Raw genomic sequence first — 22986 nt, 5'->3', positions numbered from 1 at the left:
TTGCTTCATGTTCATGTTCAAGTTCATGGTTTGTTAAGTATTGCAGTAAATAGTCCTCAAAGCCTTATAAAATCTTTTTGATCCACAAATGTAAACTGGCATGTGGTCTTTTATGCACATGGTGCTGTTGAGGATATGAATTGGACTGCTGGAGGTACTTGCATTGGGGAGGCTCTTGACTCTGCCTGAAAAATTTTCAAGACTCTCAGCCTGCTCATAAAATGCCGATGGGGCTGACTCACAGGAATTCTGATCCATGGGACGCTAAACCACTGTCCTCTCTGTGCAGTGTAACCAACATCACGGTGAGACTCTTCACTGTACATGGTTTACATGGTAGATACAACAGGTTCCATTACTGATTTAATTCTGAACGCATAGCTTTAGAGGTGCATATTCAGCAGAGTGTGTGTGGCAAGTGGTGGGCATTCCTCAGACCCCCTTGCTCCACCATAACTGAAGAGATCATGTGTATAAATACACAGTCAGTCTTTCAGAACTTCACCAGCTACATTAGCCAAGGTAAATGTAACCCTGCTCAAATTCCCTTTTTATTAAGTATCATTTTGTTGCTATCTTCTTAAATACTCCCATTAACCTTAAGGGAACCTCTCTCTTATAACTAAATAACATGTAGTAACTGAATAATTGATTGTTGCTATGTTACTCCAGGTGGCTGCAAACGTGTTGGCTGCCAGTTGGTTCCGGTGGTATTCTGGGTGGTGGCTTGGTTGATGCTAAGCCGTTGCAATGATATTGCAGGTAGTTGCAATTATGTTGCTATGCGATTGCTATAGTTACCCAGTTGGTTGCTAGGGCCTTGTTCTGCAGTTTTTAGATGGTTGCTATTTTATTTTAAGGCTATTGCTAGGTGGTTGCTATAGTATTTTAAGTGTTTTTAGGGTGTTGCTATGGGTTGTTCAGGTGTTGTTAGTGGTTGCTATGTGTGGTTTCTAAGTGTTTCATGTTGTTCCATGTGGTTACTAGAGTGTTGCTATGTCGTTGCTATGGTGTTCCAGGTGGTCACTTGCATGTTGCTAGGCACTTACTATGTTATCCAGGGTTGATGCTAAGGTGCTGCTAGGTGGTTGCTATGGTATCTTTGGTAGTTGCTAGGGTGTTGCTGTGTGGTTGCTAGGGTGTTCCAGGTGATTGCTTGTATGTTCTTAGGTGGTTACTGTGTTATCCCAGGTTGATGCTACGGTGCTGCTTGGTGGTTGCTATGGAATCTCTGGTGCTTATTAGGGTGTTGCTATGTCTTCACTATGGCCTCGGAACTGATGTTAGATGATTACTGTGGTATCTGTCATGGTTGCTATGGGTTGCTAAGTGGTTGCTATAATGTTCCAGGTGGTTGGCAGGGTATTGTAAGGTGGCTGCTGTGGTATCCCAGGTGATTGATAAGGCGTACGTATGTCATTGTGATATAAAAGGGGTGTTCCCAACTTTTGGTTACGCAGTATTCAATCATTTCAGTGGAATGAGAGTTTGTATAATTCATAATCACATAAGAATACTGAGCATATCAAAAATGGTATTTAACGATCACAGTACAAAAAAAAACAAAACTATGTACTGTGTTGTATTAATGCTTTGTTGTTGTGGTTGTATTTATAGATTACTGATATTCCTTACTATTCTATGACAGTGTTACTTTGATACTTTGATGTTTCTAACTCTGCTGTGACAGTGATCTTCGTTTTTTGCTGTCATATTCCAGAAAAGTCAGAAGCCCTCTGCAAAAATGAATTGAAGCTTTGATGATATTAGTCTTCAGGAGAATGTTTGGTTAAATTTGCCAGCTGCCTTCAAAGCAGCCATGGATATTGTGTTCATGCTGGATGAATCCTCCACTGTGAGTCTCAAGAATCCAGAGACTTTGTGGCAAACATGGCCCAGAGGCTTCTCTCATCAAAAGCAGATGAAAACCTGCATGTGTCCATTATCCAGTATAGTGATTCCCAGCAGCACAGACTGGAAGTCCCATTCACCAGTCACATGGACACTGCCATGTCCAGTCTGCTGGCTGTGTGCTTGGACAGCTCAATGTTTCCTGCAGGACAGTCGTCTTAACAGATGACAGGACTATGACCACATCTAGAGTGAACCTGCCAAAAGCTGCAGCGGCTGTGGGGGCTCAGGGGACTAACCTGTTCACTCTCACTGTGGGTGAGTCAAGTATTGGCCAGCTGGTCTTGGGAAAGGCTGACAACTTTAACTACAGTTTTGTGGACAGCCAGAGAGCCACATTACAGTGACAGAACAAAATTGTCAGTCATGCAAAGCCTGGTTAAGAAACTGTCCAAAGAGTAAATAATCTTAATACCTCTTGATCTGTTTTGTAGTAAAGGTGTAACAATACATACATTTCAGGTTTGAGGTCAAGAGTGAAGTAGATTTTTGATCAATTACACGTTAAAACACTCCGATTCTACATAGCTCTAATTATATAATGCACAGATTGGTTTGGCTCAGATGGGCCTAAATATAAAGTCCTCAGGTATTTCAGTGGCTGCTGCCCGAAAACAAAATAAGCCTCTAATTGCAACCCTTTTATAAGCGACTTCAGGAAAACAAAAAGTGTTGGTGTTTCCATAGCAAAAGTGTCCTGAGATCTGTTGATTATTAACATTTAGTAACATGTTATCACACTGCTAATGCTAATATGTGCTAATTCAGTATAAACAGAACTTCTTTGGTGTTACCCACTGTAAAGCAAACCCTGTTAATGTATAGTAAATGATTAATTACTGCTCCTTGTAGTATATGTTAATGGTAATAATTAAAAAAAGGAAGCAATTTCAGGTTATAAACTCAGTCATTTGAGTGCTGGGAGTTTTTTAAGACTTTCCATAAAATGCTCTTGTCGACTTTGAATGACCACTCAGAGGTATGTCACATCTACATTACGCAGGTGGGAGAGTGAGGAGCACTGCCCTAACAAGGTTGGCAACGTATCGCCTTTATTTATTTTGCTGTTAGCCAGGTAGCCTTTAGCTGCTAATATGCTTTATGCTGATAATTTAAATCCTGAACTCCCTCAGCTCAGCTAGTAAATAGTCAAACTACTATTTTTAATCTCATATTTTTAGAAATTAGGCTGCATTCCCTTACCTCAGCCAGACAAAAGAAGTCCATCCTTTTTTAAAACTGGAATGAATAATGGCCTATTTGATATGACTGTGTAATAAATTGCACTCCCACCTGCTTCCCTCACAGGAAGAGGTATGGAAGGATATTCTCTTGCATTGTAGCGCCATCTACTGTGTAGCCTTGATTTCCCATGGTGGGCAGTTGATTAATATTCTGAAAAATCATGAGGGGGGTTTACTACTTCTTCATTCCTCCCTTCCTTCCATCCTTTCTTCTTCTTCCTTCCTTACTTCCTTCCTTTTTTCGTTCCTTCAGGCAGCCGTCAGGTCAGTGTAATTCCAGTAACTTAACATTTCACTTGAGAACTCATGATATCTGAGTGCCATTCTGGATGCTGAAGTTCAGATAAATATGATATTGTAGATCTGCCACTGTCGCACTTCATTTTGATCATTACTCTTATTCAGTATTTTACCATATTATAACATATTACCAAAGTTTTCAAACTCTTCAAGCCATGATGCAAAATACAAAGCAAAATTAACCATAATGCATAACACAAAATGATGTAAAATTAGGTAAAAGGCCTGCTATAATTAATGTGCTCAAGAATCCAGTACAATTAGAATGAATTTTCTGTAATCACTTATCATTATTTTCTGTAATCATTACGTGTGCTATATATATAGACGTGTGTGTGTGTGTGTGTGTGTGTGTATAAACTGTAGTGTGGGTGGCAGTCAAATGAATGACGGCTCATGAATGATCCTACGTAGGAATAAGCTCTTTTTCTAGCCGCGTGGATTTCCCCACCTGTCATAGGCAAAGTGATGTAACTTAGATTCAGTTCATTCAGTTCATTCAACCGACTCACTAGAACTGTCAATGAATCAACAAATCGATTCAACTACAACTTCGTTTTCCATGGCTTTTACAATGATTACAAAAATTTGCCACGTCAACTTTATTATCATCAAATCATTCTGAGCTCTACTACTTCGACTCACTAATGGAGTCAGACTCATTTCACAAAACTCAAAACAGAAAGAGAGATACAGTTAGAAAGAAAATGTAAACAAATCCAAATACTTTGGTGTTAATATATTGTAGAGGTGTTTTATAATTTATATATTTTTTATGATTTATAATTTTATGATTGACATTTGAATTTCTGCAGTCTACGGCCTTTAAGGCGAACGTAAACTTTAAATCGATTCAGCTGAACTTGTAAAACGGTTCGACCGATTTATTGAAAAGAACCGATTCAGAAGAACGATTCGACACCAGATTAGAGACTTTAGTCATGTATTTATTGTTAGATATACGAACATGTGAAGAGCAGATATAGACACACGCATAAGGACACGACAAGAAAAGGCAAAGTTTAGGAGATTTATTCTCTCTGATTTAAATAAATGACTGAGTGACAGCTCCGGGAAACGCCCACCGAGGCGGAAGTGCGCCGTGTTTGTGGGTTTGTTATTGACTGAAGCTAGCTGTGGAGTTTCTCTGACTCTGGCGGGACTCGGGTATTTTTACGGTGTACATTTTCGGGAAACTTCTCTGCCTTTGCGTCTTTTCATCATTTGAACCTCAATAAGGTGGGATTTCGCTGCTGTGTGGCAAAAAGGCCGGTTTGTAAGTAACTTAGCTAGCTCGTGTTTAGCCTGTTCGTTAGCTGCTATGGAGCAGCCGTAGAGCTGTAACTGTTAACGTTACCAGGCTGAGAGTGAGACAGGCGGCAGAGAGAGAGAGAGACAGCCCGGAGAGAGGCGGCTAAAATGGACTGTAGCGCCCTGGAGCTCGATGCTATCAAATTTGCCAAATCAGCGGTGATACACGACCAGAAAGGAAAGTACAATGAAGCGATTTTCTTTTATAAGGTAAGTTAAGCCCTCCGACTCTGCTCAGTGACAGGTATCCTAGCCACCTGGACAAGCTTAGTTTCTTTTTGTGCTGTGTCCTAAACTGAAGAGATGGCTGCTGTAATGTGTCACATTTAGCGGATATAAACACCTGTTCACGTTACCGCTGACGCTTCATGACTTCCAGTGCTAACTTACAAGAAGTTCTATGACATACACCTTGAAAACATACATAGGAGTGGCAGATGTACTTGTGGTTGTTATTGACTGTAGTCTCGTAACCTAAATTACCGTTTTTAATCTGTGTGTAGAAGACTGTTAGCCTGTAAGCTACGTGTTAAGTGCCCCTTTCTCTTGAATGTATAAAACTGATGAGGAGTCGTTTCTTTTTCTCTTTAGGAGGCAGCCCAAGCTCTCATCTATGCTGGCATGGCAGGGTCTAAACTGGAAAACCTTCAGGGAAAAGTAAACGAGTACCTGGAACGAGTACAGACTCTACTCAGTGCTGGTCAGTTCTCTGAAATATAGTGATATAGTAACACTGTTTGTGCCAAGGTGTTCTGGGTCCTTATACCCTTAATTTACTCTGTGAGGGTAAAGTGGCCAAAGTTATGTCAGGGATTCAGATTTGAATGCTTACAAAAACTCTTTTAGTGTATTTCTCTCAGTGTTTGTGACTATGTTTTCACATTCTGTTGAGAACTGAGTGTCTGAACTCATACTTTCCGTGGCTTATGCTCCAGTAATGCTTGCGCTGGCCAGGGCTTGGTTTGAGTATGGGTGTGACTCTCAAAAAGAAACTACGTCATCATAGTCCTACCCTCCACACACCGTAGGAGTGTGCTCTCATCTTATTACTGCTTTGAATAAAAGAATTCACCTTCTCCCTCTTCCCTTTTGTGCATGGTTATGTGATCATGCCCTTCTCATTTAGTTCTACACATCTTTGTTCAAGCCTTTGTAACCTACTCTTTAAATTTCCCTCATCAGTTCAAGCACAGAGCAGTGACCCGTTAAAGACCAAGCATCAGCTGGATCTCGAGCGGGCGTACTTTCTGGTAACCCAAGCCTTTGAGGAGGATGAGAAGGGTAACAGTGACGAGGCCATTGAGCTCTACTCGCAGGCCGTGGAGTTGTGCATACAAGCAGTGAGTCATTATGTGCAAGAGAAAGTTCTGGACTGGAGACACTTCAAAAGTTTGGAATCACTTGTCATATTGACAGTTGCTGTTATTTTATTCAGTAACAACTTATACAGTGTAGACTGAAATGCCATTGGCTAGACAACAGTAGTTAGTTTAAGATGTTTTATTTAATATTTCAAGTTTTTGGAAACAGCAAAAACTTGTCTATTTACAGTAATTTCTTGATAAGTTATTCACCTTTAGATTTGGTCACCAGGTTTCAAATACAAGGCGTTCTGGGTTTTGATTATTTTAACTTCATTCTCAATGTTATATAGCTTTCTTAATCATTATGGGCTCGTTTACAGTTCTGTTCATCCTGGACCTATTTAAAATGAATTTAAATGATTGTATACATGTATATGTATGCAACAACTTCAGGTTTATATTATTGAATGCAGTGATTCCAGACTTTTAAAAGTTAGTGTATGCCACAAGTACAGGGGTGCATGCATATGCTTATTATAGAGGGTCTGTAAAGGGAATTTTTCAAGGCAGGATCAGTAGAACTGTTTGTTGTACTAAATATTCCCTGCTCATTAAAAAGTAAGAATTTTTTTTTTGAGAAGTAAGACCTTAAAGGGTGTTAAATAGCACTGAATTGGACGATACCCGCAGATAACCTTTTCTACATGTTTCAAAGGTTGAATATTTGCCCTAAGGTTATTTAGCCATGCAAATGTAGTCCAGTGTACAGTAGAGTGCAAAAGTTTGGGCACCTTAAATTACATGTTTTATTGATTTTCTAAGCTGAAAATAAAACACATTCTCTACAGGGAACTCCTTTCTCCATGTTTTAATGCACAATTACTGTTCATTTGCTGAGTTTAACATATTGGACCAAAAAAAAAAAACATGGCCTGTGCAAAAGTTATAGAACATTTTCATATGTTATGTTTCATTTTCTTCCAATATGTTAAGCTCAGCAAATAAATAGAAACAGTGCATTCAGATGTACAGAGGTGTGTTCCCTGTAGAGGATGTGTTAACTTATTTTCACCTAGAAGAAAATGTGATTTGACTATGGGAACCCAAACTTTTGCATACAACTGTGTGGAAATAGAACAGAACAGCAGCGTTGTTGACTAGGAACTTCTGCCTCTGGCGGTTCTGAGTTTTGATAGCGGGAATCTAACTGTTTATCATACCCTTATATGCCAACATGACTTTATAACCTGTCAGTCTTGCAACAGGTGTTAGAGAGCAGGGTTTCATGTTGAGTGTATATTTCATGATTAACGGCTTTACTGAGTGCTCCAGTGATCAGGAACTGAACTGCGTTCCTTTCTCCCTCTCTCTTTCAGTCCAACGAGACCTCTGATCAAGCACTTCAGGGCAAATTGAAGCAGTTGGCTCGCCAGGCACTAGACAGGTGACCTAGCTCTGTGGAATATTCAGAATGCAGTAAAATCTTAGAGGGTAAACACTGAGTGAATCCTGCTGCGGAAACACTGAATATTAGGTAAAATAGGGGAAGCTGACCATATCTGCCCTCAATTTCTCTGCTGTTCAGTGATGGAGCTGAATGACTACATTAGGTGTGGGTAATATTGGAAAAATACAGTATCATGATACTTGAAGGAATTTTTCATGATAGGCATTACAATATTTATTTATTCTGAGGTTCGATAAGTTGGGACAGAAAGAATTCACCAGCAGTTCAAAAAAATACTGTAAAAAATTATGACTACAGTGATTTTTATTCAGCATTTTACATACTGAGCTACATTAGATCTAATTACACAGGCCTAATTATACTGTCTTTTTTATTGAAACATGCAGTTGTTTAGTACTTTTTTTGAGTACTGACCACATCCATCATATGCTTAGAAAAGCATATTGTGTCATATTGTGATGCAATGTGTCACACGTCAGTAATATATTGTCATATTGCCTAATCCTAGACTACATTCGTGGGATTTACTACCCAGCATTTTGAAGTCAGTCAAAAGAATTAATTGGATAATAGTGTTAGTGTAGTGTAATTGATATGGTTTTGAGAGGGAAAAAAAATAAAAAATTTACCTTTGTGGCAAAAAGCCCTCCCAGAAAAGGGGCGAAAGGCCCCCATAAACATATTGCCCCAAATTTTTGTTTATTTATTTCTTTATTTATTATTGTCTTTTTTATTTATTTATTTATTTATTTTTTAGATTTTCGACATAAAGTTGGTCGTTCTAATTTCACTGGCTAACTTAGCAGTGGTCAGTATTTTTAGCCAGAATGTTTGTGTACTAGTAGGCAAAGATAAACCTACTCCTAATTTCTATTCATTCATTATTTGTATTATATTATATGCTTTTTTGTTTATGTTGTTATTCTGTAAAAAAAAAAATCAGATGATAACTGATCCTGTGCTGTCATATTGACACAGTAGTGTTTTATGTGTTGGATTGCTGTTCATTCAATTTCACCACCACCTTCTGTTTTTGTTTTTCTGCTTATTCATATCATTCAGGGCAGAGGGACTGAAAGACTCCCTTTCTAAACCTACACTGCAGGAAAAGGCCATCAGCTCCACTTCCAAAGCCCCTGCTCCAGTGAGGCAGTACCTGCCCCTGGGTCCAGACTTCTCCCTCCATGACAAGCCGCAGCCGGTCCGAGCAGTGCAGTCCAGCGAGCCGCAGGGCCAGCGCTACACACCTGAGGAGATAGAGGTGCTCAGGTGAGTGAAGCTGGCTGCTTCAGCTACAACCACTCTAGAATATTTAGGCATTCATGCTGTGCCCATTTATCTGAATTATTTTCAGGCCATGAAAAATCATTTATGTAGTCAAGTGTAGATGTGTCTACTCATGTTGACTCTTTTCTTTTGTGTATTGAAGGAAGACCTCCAGGATAAATGGAATTGAATATGTGCCATTCATGAATGTTGACCTGAGGGAACGCTTTGCTTTTCCTGTTCCATTCTCGTGAGTTTCTTTTGCTGGAGTCCCAAAATACTTAGCGGAACTTCTATATAACTGCTATATAACCCCTCAACTTTAGGTTTATTATTCAGTTATTAATCTTAAGACTTTTAATAACTACTATATATTATTCAGTAACTACAAACCTTAATGCAAGAAATGTTGGAACAGTATGTAAAATGCAAATGAAAACAGAAAGCATTGATTTGTAAATCCACTCTGACCTGCATTCAAAGTAAAACAGTACAAAGAGAAGATGTTTAATGTCTAACTTAAAATCTTTTTTGTTTTTATATGGATATACTCATTCTGAAATTGATGCAATGCAACCTTTAAAAACTTTGACAGAGGTTTGGTACAATTTTAGACTAGGAACCTTGTGATAAGTTTGCTTCATCTGTTTAAGGTGTTTTTTTAATGATACATGGGTATAAAAAGATCATCCAGGAAAGACCTTGTCCTTTATGAGCAAGGGTGGGTTGAAACTTGCCACATTTTCCAAAAATGTCAGCAAATTATTCATTAGTTTAAGAACGTTTCCCAACAAGAACTGCAAGTATTAATTTCTGTGTATAAAGGGCAAAACTGAAAATCACAACTGAATTTCAGTGACCTTTCAACCCCTAGACAACACTGCAGTAAAAGATGCATTCTTCTCTGATGGACATCTTTGCATGGGCACAGGAATAATTTGACAAACTGTTGTCAGTAAACACATCATGTTCATCTCTACATCCACAAGTGAAAGTACACAGCAGAAGTAGTATATGAACAAAGTAAGTAATATATGAACAAACGCCACTGACTTCTCAGGGCTCAAAGTCAGCTGAAATGGACCAGTGCACAGTGGAAATGTGCACTGCATTCTGAAGAGTCAAGCTTTCAGATTCTATCTGGAAGTAATGAATGTTGTATTTTCCGGGCCGAAGAAGAAAAGGACCATCCAGATTGTTACCAGTGTAAAGTTCAAAAGCCAATACCTGTCATGGTGGGCATGGGTAACTTGCACATCTGTAGGTACCTTTAATGCTGCAAGATATATGAAGATACATTTTGGAGTACACAACGTCTTTTTCAGGATTGTCTTAAGTTTATTTCAACTCAACAGTGCCAAGCCACATTCTACAAATGTTACAACAATGTGGCCGTGTAATCACAGAGTGTGGGTGCTAGACTGACCTGCCTGCTGTCCAGACCTGTCTCTTATTGGCAACGTGTGGCACATTATGAAGCACAAAATACAATAAAGGTACCACACAGTCATGCAGTTGAAGACTTGTATAATAGAAGAATGACCAAAAAAAATGATGTATTTAATCCCTAAACAATCAAGTGTTGTTTAAAGTATGGTTTTTAGAATGTGATGTGTCTGGAAATAATGGATGTTGCGTCAAATTTGGAATGAGCATATATTTACCAAACAAACAAGAAAATAAACAAAGTTAAGGTAAAACATTAAATATTTTTTTTTGCTGTTTTCACTTTAATACAAGTCAAAGATTTTATGAATGCCTGCTTTCAGTTTTTATTAGCTTTTTACATACAGTACCATTTTTTTTAAATTAAGGCTAGTACTATGCAATTAAAATGTCAGCTAATGTTTGTATTTATGTAAATGAGAAACTGTAGTCTGGAAGGTCCCTACAGTGTAAGAGTTTAACCTATACAAATTTAGATAAATGTGTTAATTTTATTTTCTGCAAAGGTTCCTTTTGCACTTCTTAGTCTAAATGGACCATTGTTTTTTGATCTCAAGGGACAAGCGTGGAAAGCTGGCCTTGTCTCCCAAACAGACCGCCATCTTCTCTCGCTGGGTCCGGCCTGACGAGATCAGCAACAACCCCACCATGATTTTCACTGTGTCCAGCTTCAGTATCAAACAGGTGCCACTGTTTTCTGTACTACAGATCCCTGATATTCGACGTCAGACCTTTGATGGGGCTTTGAAGTTGTGAAATAATAATTTGTAAATAATAATTATTGGTTGTAAATAATAATTATTTGTTGTGTTATTTGTTGCTGCAGACGGTAGTATCAGACTGCTCTTTTGTCGCCTCTTTGGCCATCAGTGCTGCATATGAGAGGCGCTTCAACAAGAAGTTAATCACCAGGTAGAGTCACACTGCAAAGCATCCTTTGCTACATCACAGATGAATGACTGCTGCAGGGATTATTGTGCAAAGCCTTGGCCTAAAATCATCCATTTCAGCCTTACTGAGACACTTTAATCACTTAGTAATAGTCAGCAAAGTGAATATCACTGTCATGATGATGGTGTGTTTGTGTGTGTGTGTGTGTGTGTGTTTACAGCATCATATACCCGCAGAATAGGAGGGGGGAGCCAGAGTATAATCCATGTGGAAAATACATGGTGAAACTACACATCAATGGAGTCCCTAGAAAGGTACAGACACTGGGATCTTTTGTCTTGAAAGATCTGCACTGCTGTTATTTTGCTGTCATTTTATATATAATAATTGTCAGTACATCAGTGTACATCAGTCAGTACTGTACAACTGCTTTTCATTACATTGATCAACCATAACATTAAAATCATCTCCTTGTATCTACACTCATTGTCCACTTAGCTCCACTTACCATATAGGTGCACTTTGTAGTTACAATAACAATACTACAATAAGAGACTGCGGTCAGTCTGTTACTCTGCTACAAGGTAGATGTGTGTAATAGATTGGACAGTGAGTGGACACAGTGTTTAAAATCTTCAGTGCGACAGTGTCCGTCCATTCTTTGCACATGTTGCACCCGAACAGTGCACAATATGTCTGTCAAGGGATTCAGCCATTTGGGCCTTTGGGATTCAGTCACATGTGCAGAATACCCTACCAAGCATAGAGTGCACTATATAGGAAGTAGATGCAAAAAAAAATATTAATCACATAGTGCACTATTCACTGTAGAGACCGGTATTTCAGAAGTCACATAGTCACATGGTGACTCTCTCTATAGGGAGTAGGGAGCAATTTGAGATTTAATATTACTTCAGACAGAACTAACTAAAAACAGGGTCATTTGAATATTATTTAAGGATCTTATTAACTATCTGTTAGACTTTTAGCTCTTTGCCAAGTTGATCAATTTATTTCTTGTCGTATACAAAACAAGTCATCAGCCCTTCACTTTTAAACAAAGCAAGGTTCTGATTGCATCTATCAATAACAGCACCTTTATTGCTTCATCTATTAATTACACTTGTAATTAATACAGACTTGTGCATTAATACAGAATTCAGTTGTTGTGAGTTGGTCATAGTTGTGCGTACCTTGAATATTTTACAGCAGCTTAGAATGTAGCTCAGCTGGTCAGACTGGAAGTGTTTGTTTTAGAATTATTTTCTATTATTAAAACATTCAGTTTAGAACTTTTGAAAGGTGATCCCGAACTTTTGACCAGTTGTGGAAGAGCGCTTTGCAGTGATGGCTTTTTCACCAGTGACGGAGGTGCATTGTAAACAATTTTCCTTCAGGTAATCATTGATGATTTCCTCCCAGTGGACCGCAATGGTGAGCTGCTCTGCTCTTACTCAAGTAACCGAAACGAGCTGTGGGTTTCCCTCATAGAGAAGGCCTACATGAAGGTGATGGGTGGATATGATTTTCCTGGCTCTAACTCTGTAAGTATAAGCCACAAAAACAGTAAGTATATGGGTGTGGATAATATAATGAAAGAGGGTTTTTATTAGGGGAGTTACAAACTTCAGACCTTTTACCTCTCAGTGAGATTCTTTTCATTTGCAGAATATTGATCTGCATGCGCTGACTGGCTGGATCCCAGAACGCATTGCCATGCACTCAGACAATCAGTCCTTCAGCAAGGACGACACCTTCCGAATGCTTTTCCAAAGGTGAGCACACATCCTTAGAGGAAATGCTCCTGTGCAGTGTTTTGCTGCTTTTGTCAAAGCCTGTATTCCTTCAGCTGACGGACATTTTGAGAGCTAGAGTGCATTGTGGATTTCACTTTGACAGGTTTCACAGAGGAGATGTCCTCATAACCACAGCGACGGGTGTTATGACTGAGGAGGAAGGGGAGAAGTGGGGCTTAGTGCCCACACACGCCTACGCTGTACTAGACATCAGGGAATACAAGGTCAGTTTGCGTGCCTGCTTTCTTTCCTATCAACTATTCCATTTGGTCATGTTATCAGGGCTTGCATATTTAAAAGACTGTGCTGCGACCAATCTGTTTAACCTTTACCAGTTACATCTGTATTGTGTTAGCAGCATTAAAAGCATGGTGTACTTCAATATAAATTACCTTTGATTAATGTCTTTGTTGAAACAAGCTGAGAAATTCTAAGCTTACATTTGACAACATGTTTGTGTTCACAAGTAGGAGACGAGATGTTTTATTATGAAAGTGCTTTTGAGTTATATTAATGTTGTGTTGAAGGGTAAAGCATTTGAACACTGTTCTACACCTATTAAAACATACAGGCATGTATAGGGGGTTTTATATTATTTATATGTAATAGCAGACCAAGGCAGATCAGACATGTTGGCTGAATTTTGGGACTGGCATAATAAAATACAGGGTGTCCCAAAAGAATTGGCATGATTTGATATGTGAATATCTGAGTAACTACATGTCCAGGCAAACAAAATTAAAAAGGGTTCATGTTGAACAACACAAGATTTATTTATCAAAATTTGAACAAGAAATTCAGAGGGATGTAGATTTTATAATTGGTTTCACAAAGCTTCACAAATGTAATAGCTTCCGATACTGGTGGTTGTCCAGATCCCTTTGTCCTGCACAGACAGCCTCTCTTTGAATTTTTTGTGTCGTGTCAAATCTGCTTTCCACTTGGTGCATTTTTATTGACTTTTCTTAAAAATGCATGCTGCACACTCTTGTTTGACTGTGTTCGAGCATGTTCTAACACACAAAATGCCTTTTCATTTCTAGTGAATGCCATTCTTCATCCTGAAAAAAAAAACATTAAAAATTAACCTTGGTTAGTTTTTACACATTTTGTTAAAATTTGAGATCATTTGAGGGTGAATTTGCTATGTTATTAGACTACAAAATGATGTCAGTTTCTTTGGGACACCCTGTATTTTCCTGTCTATTCTTCATTTTCTTGTTTTTGACAACAGTAACAATGGCAATTTCCACTTGTGGCTTTGAGATTTGCAGTGTTCCTTTTGTGCTAAGCTAGCAAATGTTATATATTCAGTATATTCACGTTGGGGTTAATAGTACTTATGACAAGTCTGTCGTATACTTGGACATTTGAAGCTTGGAAGACAGTAAATCAGTAATTCATAAAGCCTTTCAGTGATGCAATATAGTGTGTGTGTGTGTGTGTGTGTGTGTGTGTGTGTGTGTGTGTGTGTGTGTGTGTGTGTGTTTTAAATGTAATTTGAATGGTACAAGATTCATTGTTTACATGTGTGTGATGTGAAGGAGCAGGTGATTGGATGAGTTATGTTGTGTATGGCAGGGGTCTTGACCAAAGTGTAATGGCCCTGCAAGAATTTGGCCCAGGTCATATCTTACTTGATGACCTCTGCTTTACATTTTTGCCATATTTTTGTCATTGCTTGGCATGAAATCATAGGCCTAATTTACTGCATAACTGATTGTTATTAAATATATTTAACAATAAAAATCATTACATTTAATAATAGTAATTATATTTAATCATTTTAATTAGCAATAATTATATTTAATAATTACATTTGTTATTGAATGTAATTAAATGTAATTATGTAGTTACATTTGAATAGTAGAAAAACTAGGTAAGCACTAAGGGCTAAGTGTCCTTTGTTCCCTTTACAAAGGTGTCTGATTTGCATATCTGCGTTTATCTTTATCATCATGAGTGTCATTTTGTTCTTATGGACTCCAGGGTAAGCGCTTCCTGCAGTTAAAGAACCCTTGGAGCCATCTCAGGTGGAAGGGCCGTTACAGTGAGCGTGATGAGAAGAACTGGACTCCGGATCTACTCAAGTACCTCAACTTTGACCCCAAAACTGCACAGAAGTTTGATAACGGTAAGAGAATAACATCCAGGTCTAGAACACCAAGTGAAATGAAAAGACCTAATTCTACTTAAGAGCCGTGACTTGACTAAGGTCTGTTTTTAAGGTGTGTTCTGGATTATCTGGGAGGACCTGTGCCAATACTATGATGTCATTTACCTGAGCTGGAATCCCGGACTGTTTAAAGAGTCTTCCTGCATACACAGGTCAGTCTCTTAGACCCCATTTACACATGGTCACTTCATGTGACTAGTATCTGGATTGTATCCTGATGAGATTTTAGTCACATGCATTTACACTTCAGATGCGTCTCCGGTTAGTCAGACTGAATTCCATTTACTGTGTGGGACAGAATATGCAAATCTGCACGTTTACATTAAGTGACCAGGTATATACAGGGTCTTCGAGTCTTATTAGATCACATCTGGGTTGAAAACCGTTGCATTGAAGACACGAAACTGAGGAGAAAAGTAGTTGCGGGGATGAGTGCTGAATGAACATACAGCTTGTGTTTTCTGCTGTGCCTTTGTAGTAGCTGGGATGGGAAACAGGGTCCAGTGAAAGACGCCTATAGTTTGGCCAACAACCCTCAGTACAAGCTGGAGGTACAGTGTCCACAGGGGGGAGCTGCAGTGTGGGTGCTGCTAACAAGACACATCACCGACAAGGTACAGTATCAAATGACACTGACTTCAACATCTGAGTAAATTACAGAGTTTAGTCACAGTGGAGACACATTAAACATCATTATTTGTAATGATAATGTTTGGTGTTCTGGCACTGTTTGATATTTTATGCTGTTATGTTCATTCTTTTATTCATTTTGAAGGATGACTTTGCTCAAAATCGAGAGTTCATCACTTTAGTTGTTTACAAGACTGACGGAAGGAAAGTTTACTATCCAGGTACATATCTTTGAATAAAACAAGCGGCCGACATGATTTCTTGTTTTTTTGTGTAATAAATTTGGTTCATCATCACTACAGTTGATAGCATGTGAGTGACTTCTTTCTCATCGTCTCTGTCCTTGTAGCTGACCCTCCACCTTATATTGATGGCATCAGGATCAACAGCCCACATTACCTGACCAAGATCAAGCTGACCAATGCAGGAACTCACACCTTTACACTGGTGGTGTCTCAGTATGAGAAACAAAACACAATCAACTACACACTAAGGGTAACTCTCTCCATCTCTGTCTTGTGCTTGCATTTACATACAGTATATACTAAGGTCAGAGAACATCCTTCATTTATTTCATTTCCAGTCAAAATGACCAGTAAGTACACGTTTTTCATTTTTTAGGGTCGAAAAAAAGAAAACATATTTAACAGAAGATTATATAGAAGCCTCAAAATAATTATAATGTGGAAGTTTTCAACTTTTTAGTGCGTCTACCTTTTGCCTTTATTACAGCTTCTGTTCTTTTTGAGAAACTTTCAGTTTTTCAAATAAATTTCCAGAAATATTTTTCCACACAAAGTTCAGTCATAGAAGTTGGCTGCATTTTCTTCTTGTCAAAGTCTAAGTTATCCCAAACACGTTCAGTAATGGGGTGGCCAGCCCATTGTTCTTTATCTTTTCTCAGTAATGACTTCTCTACACATCTTTTCAGATCTGTAGCATTTTGTGGAAGGATGGACAGAAACACTTGTGGATTTTTTCAGATCTGAAGCAAGAGTGGAGCTTAATTTTCTCTCTCTCAAAGATGAAAGCTTTAGATACTGTTTATCTAATAGGGACAGTTTTGGTGGTATATCAGGTCTTGCATGGTTGTTAGGAGTTTCAATTACATGTTGATTATCTTGTATCTGATCTCCTCAGAAATATCTCCTGAAAAATGAATGACTTTGACTTAATTTCAGTTTTGACAAGTCTCTGACTTTCACACTATATTGTAGAACAATATTTGCTGTACAAAAGTGTTTCAGGGTGTTTTATGTTTATTATATTGAAGTTTTACATGCTGCATTTTGTAGAAGAGCAAAGGGAGGACAACGAGTACAGCACTGGCATTTATTCCAGGTTGACCTGGAGCTCATTTTCATATTGCTAATATTGGATTGCATTAGAATGCACATAGATCTGTATCTTGGTTCACATCTCCAGTGTTTGTTAGTTAATGAAGGCAGTTTTGGCGCACAGTGTTCCTGGTTCATCTTTCATCTCCTTAGTGAAAATCCCCAGAGGCTCTTTGAGGTTTTTTACTGACTGCAATACAAAATCAGCATTTCTGAAGGTTATTTTTCAACTAGGTGTAATGAAATTAGATTACAACTTGTGGTTCATCTAATATTAATTATTATGAATTTCCCATACAGGTCTACTCAGTGTGCAAGTTTAATTTCTCCAAAATTCCAACACCCTTCACTCATACCAAAAGGGTAAGCTTATGTTGTATCAGAACTTGTATTCATTGTAAAAATCATTATTTATGCTGTACTGCTTATTTGTGCAGTGATCAATCCTTCGTCTCCTCCTTTATCTTTGTCTTTATGTTTGCGTAGATAAATGGCCAGTGGAAGGGCATCAGCGCAGGAGGCTGTGGGAACTATAAGGACTCCTACAAGCACAACCCCATCTACCAGTTTAACCTGGAGAAATCAGGACCTCTGCTCATCGAGCTCCGCGGCTCCAGGTAAAACTTGGCTATCCTGGTAATTCTGCCACAAACCACCAGAGGGTGCACACGTATCATTTGCTCAAATAATTTTCAGATGGCAGTGTGCAATGCACTAGCTGTCCTGTTGTTAGGTGTACAAGTCAAAGTCATACCTTTGCCAAACGTCGCTCTGTTTGGATAAATTTCTTATGCTTTGAAAGAAAATGATTGTTGGCAGGAACTTGGAATTGCCATTAATCTACCTGGCTGTATGCATGTAAAGGATGTGCATACGCAACCGAAATCACACGCTTTTTTACTTTGTAGTGCACTATTATAAATCCATGTCTTGCCATGTCTGGAAACACAGTGGAGAATTGGGTTGGATTATAAGGTAAAAATACAACATAAAGATTCTTCAAGACATTTTAATGACACAATAAGTATCATTATATATGTTTTTTTAGAGATTTGGTAAGTTGAGGCAGATAAAAGGAGCTAGTAGTGCTTAAAATGCTTAAATTCTGTCAAGAACTATAAATGCAATGATTTTTATTCAGTGTTTCACATACTGCCCTGCACACAGGACTAATTATTCTCTCTTTATAATGAAGCCTGCAGTTGTTCAGTGTTATTTTTAAAACTGACAGTGTCCACTATGTGTGCAGAAAAGCATGTTACATACAGTATGTTGATGTAATTTTATCATAATAACAATAAATGTCATCGTATTGCCCGATCTTAGTGGAGCACACCTAGTGCTCTTATGAAATCCCACAGTGCAGCACTGCAGGTAGTGTCCAAAGATGGAAAAGAATACAAGACTCAAAACATGAGCATCTACCGTCAGAAGGGTTTCTTATTTCTTAGTGAAACAGCACAAGTGTGCAATGGCCTAAGTCTGTGAGGAGGCATATCATAGTGGACTGCATGATGTTTGCTTGTGTTTATGTAACAGAATGTGACTACCATTACAAAACGCTAAGCAAACCGTGTACGTGAAACTGTGTATTTTAATCAGGAATTATTTTCCTGATGTTACTGTGCTGCATTAAAGTCCTGGTTCTCCAGCACAAGAAATAGTAAGTGTGCTTCTATTTTGAATGTAGCAATAGATGACTATTATAATTACCTGCGGTGTGTAGGCCATCGTGAGAGTTCAGCTTTGATCAGTGCTCATTAGCCTACAGTGGTTTAAGAGGACGCTCTACAAGTCACCTCTGTAGCTGTGATCAAGAAAAGCCAATAGCTGTTGGTGCAGCAATAGCAGCAGCCTATTACACAGCCTCTCTTCATTCAGGTTGTTGGTCTCTCTCTCGCTCTTGCTCTCTCTTTTGCTTTTTGTCTTTCTTTCTGTCTCATCTTAATTCATTTCTTTCTTTCATTCTATCTTTCTTTCTCTTACTGTATCCGTCTCTTTCTCTCTCTTTCTCTCTCTCTCTCTGTCTCTCTGTAATCTCTGCATTGTGTTATTGTAGTTTGACTGAGTGTGAATTTGAGTGTTGTTGGGTTTGTGTCCCTGCAGGCAGTACAGCGTGGGCTTCGAGGTTGTGACCGTGTCCACTGTAGGAGACCCTGGAAGCTCAGGCTTCCAGAAGAAGAGCAGTGGAGATTACAGGTAAGGTAGTGCTGTGGGACAGACACAGAGAGAGGTGTGCGTGTAGGTGGCTGATTCAGTCTTACTGTCTTGGTCAGTGCCAGGAGAGAGGAGAACAAACAGAAGGGGAAGCTAATGCTGATATTCTCTGCCAAAAGGAGAACAAATTGTTATCTGGAGCTTCCCCCATTTTCAAAGCATGCAGTTTGTGCTCCCACTGCTGCATTAGCCTGTCATATATCATATGCTTTTCACATCACATGATACAGCTGAAATTTTTTCATATGGAAACTGTTGAAAAGTTTGCAATCACTGTTTACCATAATATAAAACCAGTTTGATTGCAGATACATGTAAAAAATGGTTCTACTATGATGCTAATGTTCTGTGGATTTAAAAGAAATTGTAGATAGCTGTAAAAAAAAAGGAAATGTATGCTGTACAGCATTGAGAATGAACTTATAATAAAATTAACCTATGGAGTGCATCATATTCAAAAAACAGTGACCGAATTTCACTGATCAAATTTAAAAAAAAGCCATTTATTTTGATTTTATGTCAAGTAGTTACTATAAATTGATTGTTACAGATCATTAGTTAATAACTTGAACTGTTTTTATATTGTCATAAGTTTGTCATAATTTTAAACTGTAAATAAACCAGCGGTTATTGCCCGATTAGTTTCTAGTTTATAACATTTCAATCTACACTGTGACAAATATTGGTTTATTATTCTCTTCTACAAAATTACAGCACATCAACAATTGCTATATTTTCTCTTTTTTTCCTAGCCGAATCTTAGCATTGTGTAGCTCATGACATGAGTGTGGATAGGGATATAAAAGTCCATTGGTGCATCATGCATTGAGTTTGGGATAGTAACATCATTTACAATAGAAGACAGTTAAAATCCTTTTGCAAAAGTGAAATTAAACACAAAGCCAAAAAACTAAAAATATACACAAATGCTCAAATGACTGAACAGACTACTTCCACTGTCCACTGTTACCAGAGTAGTGGGTTATAAACAGTAAAAACAACACACGGATGTGTTCTGAATTGTTCCAGTATAATCGAATGAGATCAAATCGTAGTGAAATTTGAGATTTCATCATGCGATGATTTGTTTCCCAAAGAATCTTTAAACTGTTGTGAGGTCAGGGATCTACACCCCTAGTGGTTAGAGGTGGCATTTCACTTTTGATGGCTATTGGTATCAGGCTGATATCAGCAGAAAATTCTGGATTGGACAGCTAAGGGAAAATGAATGAATCTGATTAAATTCTGTAACAAACCTTATCCTGTTATAGCGCACTCATGCTGTGTGATTGGATTGTTAGCTGTGTGTTTCTTCCTGTAGGGTGGTAAAGCATTTAGTTGTTTGAGCATGATAGACTACTTTCTAGATGCTCAAGTGCTTCAATTAAAGGGCTCATTTTATAGCTGAAGAAATATGAGATCAGTATCAGACGATACTCAGAGTTTTACTTTCGGTATCGAGGTATTGGTCTCTACTAGGGTTGAATAAATTATACATCAGCTTTGTTGGTAGATCAGTTAAATTTCTTTGTTTTTGGTTCATGTTTAGTTAAAATAGTGCATTGAAAGGGGATCTAAAAGTGATCTAATACCATGTTGCCTTGCTTTGTCCATTCATAACTTCTCTTGTCAGATGTGGCTTCTGCTATATGGAGGTGGACTACATCCCTGCAGGCATTTACAACGTAATCCCTACCACTTTCCTGCCCAAACAGGAAGGGCCCTTCTTCCTGGATTTCAGCAGTGCCACTCCTCTTCGAGTGTCCCAGCTCCAGTGACAGCTGCTCCCACGACAGACCAGTAACCTACTGCAGCAGAGCAGAGCCTTCTCTCATCAGTGCTGCAGTGTCTGTCCCTCACTTTCAATCTGGTATGGACCTGCCTGCTGTCCCTCCGCCCCCTTCATTCAGCCTGACTGTTGTTATGACTGCTTCCCTCCTCACAGAGTGTGGTCTGACAGACTGTCACAGACTGTTTGCCTGGCACCGTCTGTTTCTTGCTATGATTGTAAAGTGCTTGGAGCACATATGCACACATTGCTTCAAAGAATTGCACAGAACTCTTCTGATGATGTTGGTGCATGAACATTTTATTCCCATGGATGACTTTTTCACTCAGGAGACTGCAATAAACCGTTGGACTTTACAACACTGTATATTATGGGAAGATTCATGTTTGGTACCTAGGTGGCTATGTAGCCGTTCTAAGGGCTCTTCTGTGGTCAATGAAGTATAAATGACTTGAGATCTGGCACTAAATACTGGTGTTCAGAATTATAGCACTCTCATCTAGAAGGTATAATGAAGTACCAGCAAGACTTGGAATCTGCCGCTTTTTCACTTTTTCAGGTGCTAATTTTTTGTTTCATGTTCTGTGATGTCACATCAAGCCAAATCAGTTTTGTTGGTCTCAAAAACAGAAATATACTCAGCTATAGATCACTGGTTTTCAAACTGGTCTTCAGGGCCAACCAGATGGTGCACAATCGTGCTCCAACCCAGGGCCCTGGGGACCGGATTGAGAACCACTGCTATCCATGATTTTCCTGAAAACCCAACGGGGGCTGCCATGATGCCTCACTATTTCCCTTTGTGCTAACCAGAGAATTTCTACTGAAAAAATAAATTGCCTCTGGTACAGACTACATGATTGAAACATAAGCTTGGGCTCGTAGCTGGCTGTTGTTGGAAAAGTATGTACTCCAGCTTATTGGTAAACACCCTGCACCCTCTGCGTTCCATTCCAAGCTGAAGAAGAAGGAAAGGAAACTGATCTTTCTTGCAGCTTTAAAACTGAAATATTCTCCAGAAAGGAGATATGTTTGCTCATAAAAATAGGATACATAGCAAATAGGATCTATCTGAGCTTATCCCTACCTTCTACAAGACAGCTGCTTTCCCGTTTGTCTGGTTACTAAGAAATTCCTAGCATTTTTTGCCAATTTTATTAAAAAAAAAAACAACAGCAATTCATGTTCACTATTTCACTGGTTCAGAACGGAAACACTAACTAGAAACCAAAAAACGGCTTTGGTTATGAATCATGGGAAAGGTTAAAGTTCAGGAAAATTATGGATAGATAATAGGATGCACTCATCTTAATGAACAGGGGTATTGCCAGGGGAACTTGCACCTCCATGTAACCCAGTTTATTAATATCGTTCATCCACTCAGATGTATTTATTTTCAGTGCAATTAAAGGAAAGCAGAGGAAAAATATTAACAATTAGATCAGATTATCTGTTGTAGGACAGTTTGTGTTTTTTCCTTGGACTTGAAAGCAGATCATAAGGATGAAGTTTTTGTGAAGCAGAGAGACGCCTTGAGGAAACACAAGGGAAGCCGTTTTTGTTGTAGTGAAGTAAAGGCAGAATTGGTCCTAACTGGAGTCAGCAGGTTTCAGTCACAACAGCAGCAACTTCTAACAGAACGCTTTTTCTTTGAAACATCAGTGACCTATAAATGAAAGGTTCACCAGTTTTACATGACTGTATGTGATTGTTTTCCAGCCTAAAAAAAGCATCTAATGTGACAGTTCAGAGTAAATCAAGTTTACACAATTTTCCTTTTACCCCAAATACCGTCAAATGGCCAAGACTTGTTTGATGTCTGTGGTTTGCTTCTTTTGCAAAAAGGCTAATTTAGCTGCTGACGTCTGTGATGATTTAGACATGCAATTAGCACAATATT

At 38.6% G+C, this 22986-nt stretch overlaps 1 protein-coding gene across 1 annotated transcript; it reads left to right on the top strand.

Moving 5' to 3' along the window:
* The first annotated feature begins 4525 nt into the window (after positions 1-4525).
* capn7 (calpain 7) lies at positions 4526-22776 on the top strand. The gene is made up of 21 exons (XM_036590231.1): positions 4526-4976; positions 5358-5466; positions 5949-6106; positions 7447-7514; positions 8601-8807; positions 8968-9054; positions 10808-10934; positions 11077-11162; positions 11362-11455; positions 12539-12685; positions 12810-12916; positions 13041-13161; positions 14927-15071; positions 15166-15265; positions 15592-15727; positions 15889-15964; positions 16093-16238; positions 17381-17443; positions 17567-17697; positions 19187-19279; positions 20931-22776. The coding sequence occupies exons 1-21, from the start codon at positions 4875-4877 to the stop codon at positions 21073-21075; spliced, it is 2448 nt and encodes an 815-aa protein (XP_036446124.1). The 5' UTR covers positions 4526-4874; the 3' UTR covers positions 21076-22776.
* Positions 22777-22986: the final 210 nt, after the last annotated feature.

Source organism: Colossoma macropomum, unplaced genomic scaffold, assembly GCF_904425465.1.
Source record: "Colossoma macropomum unplaced genomic scaffold, Colossoma_macropomum, whole genome shotgun sequence".
NCBI classification, from domain to species: domain Eukaryota; kingdom Metazoa; phylum Chordata; class Actinopteri; order Characiformes; family Serrasalmidae; genus Colossoma; species Colossoma macropomum.
This window is presented reverse-complemented; position numbering and strand designations above follow the sequence as displayed.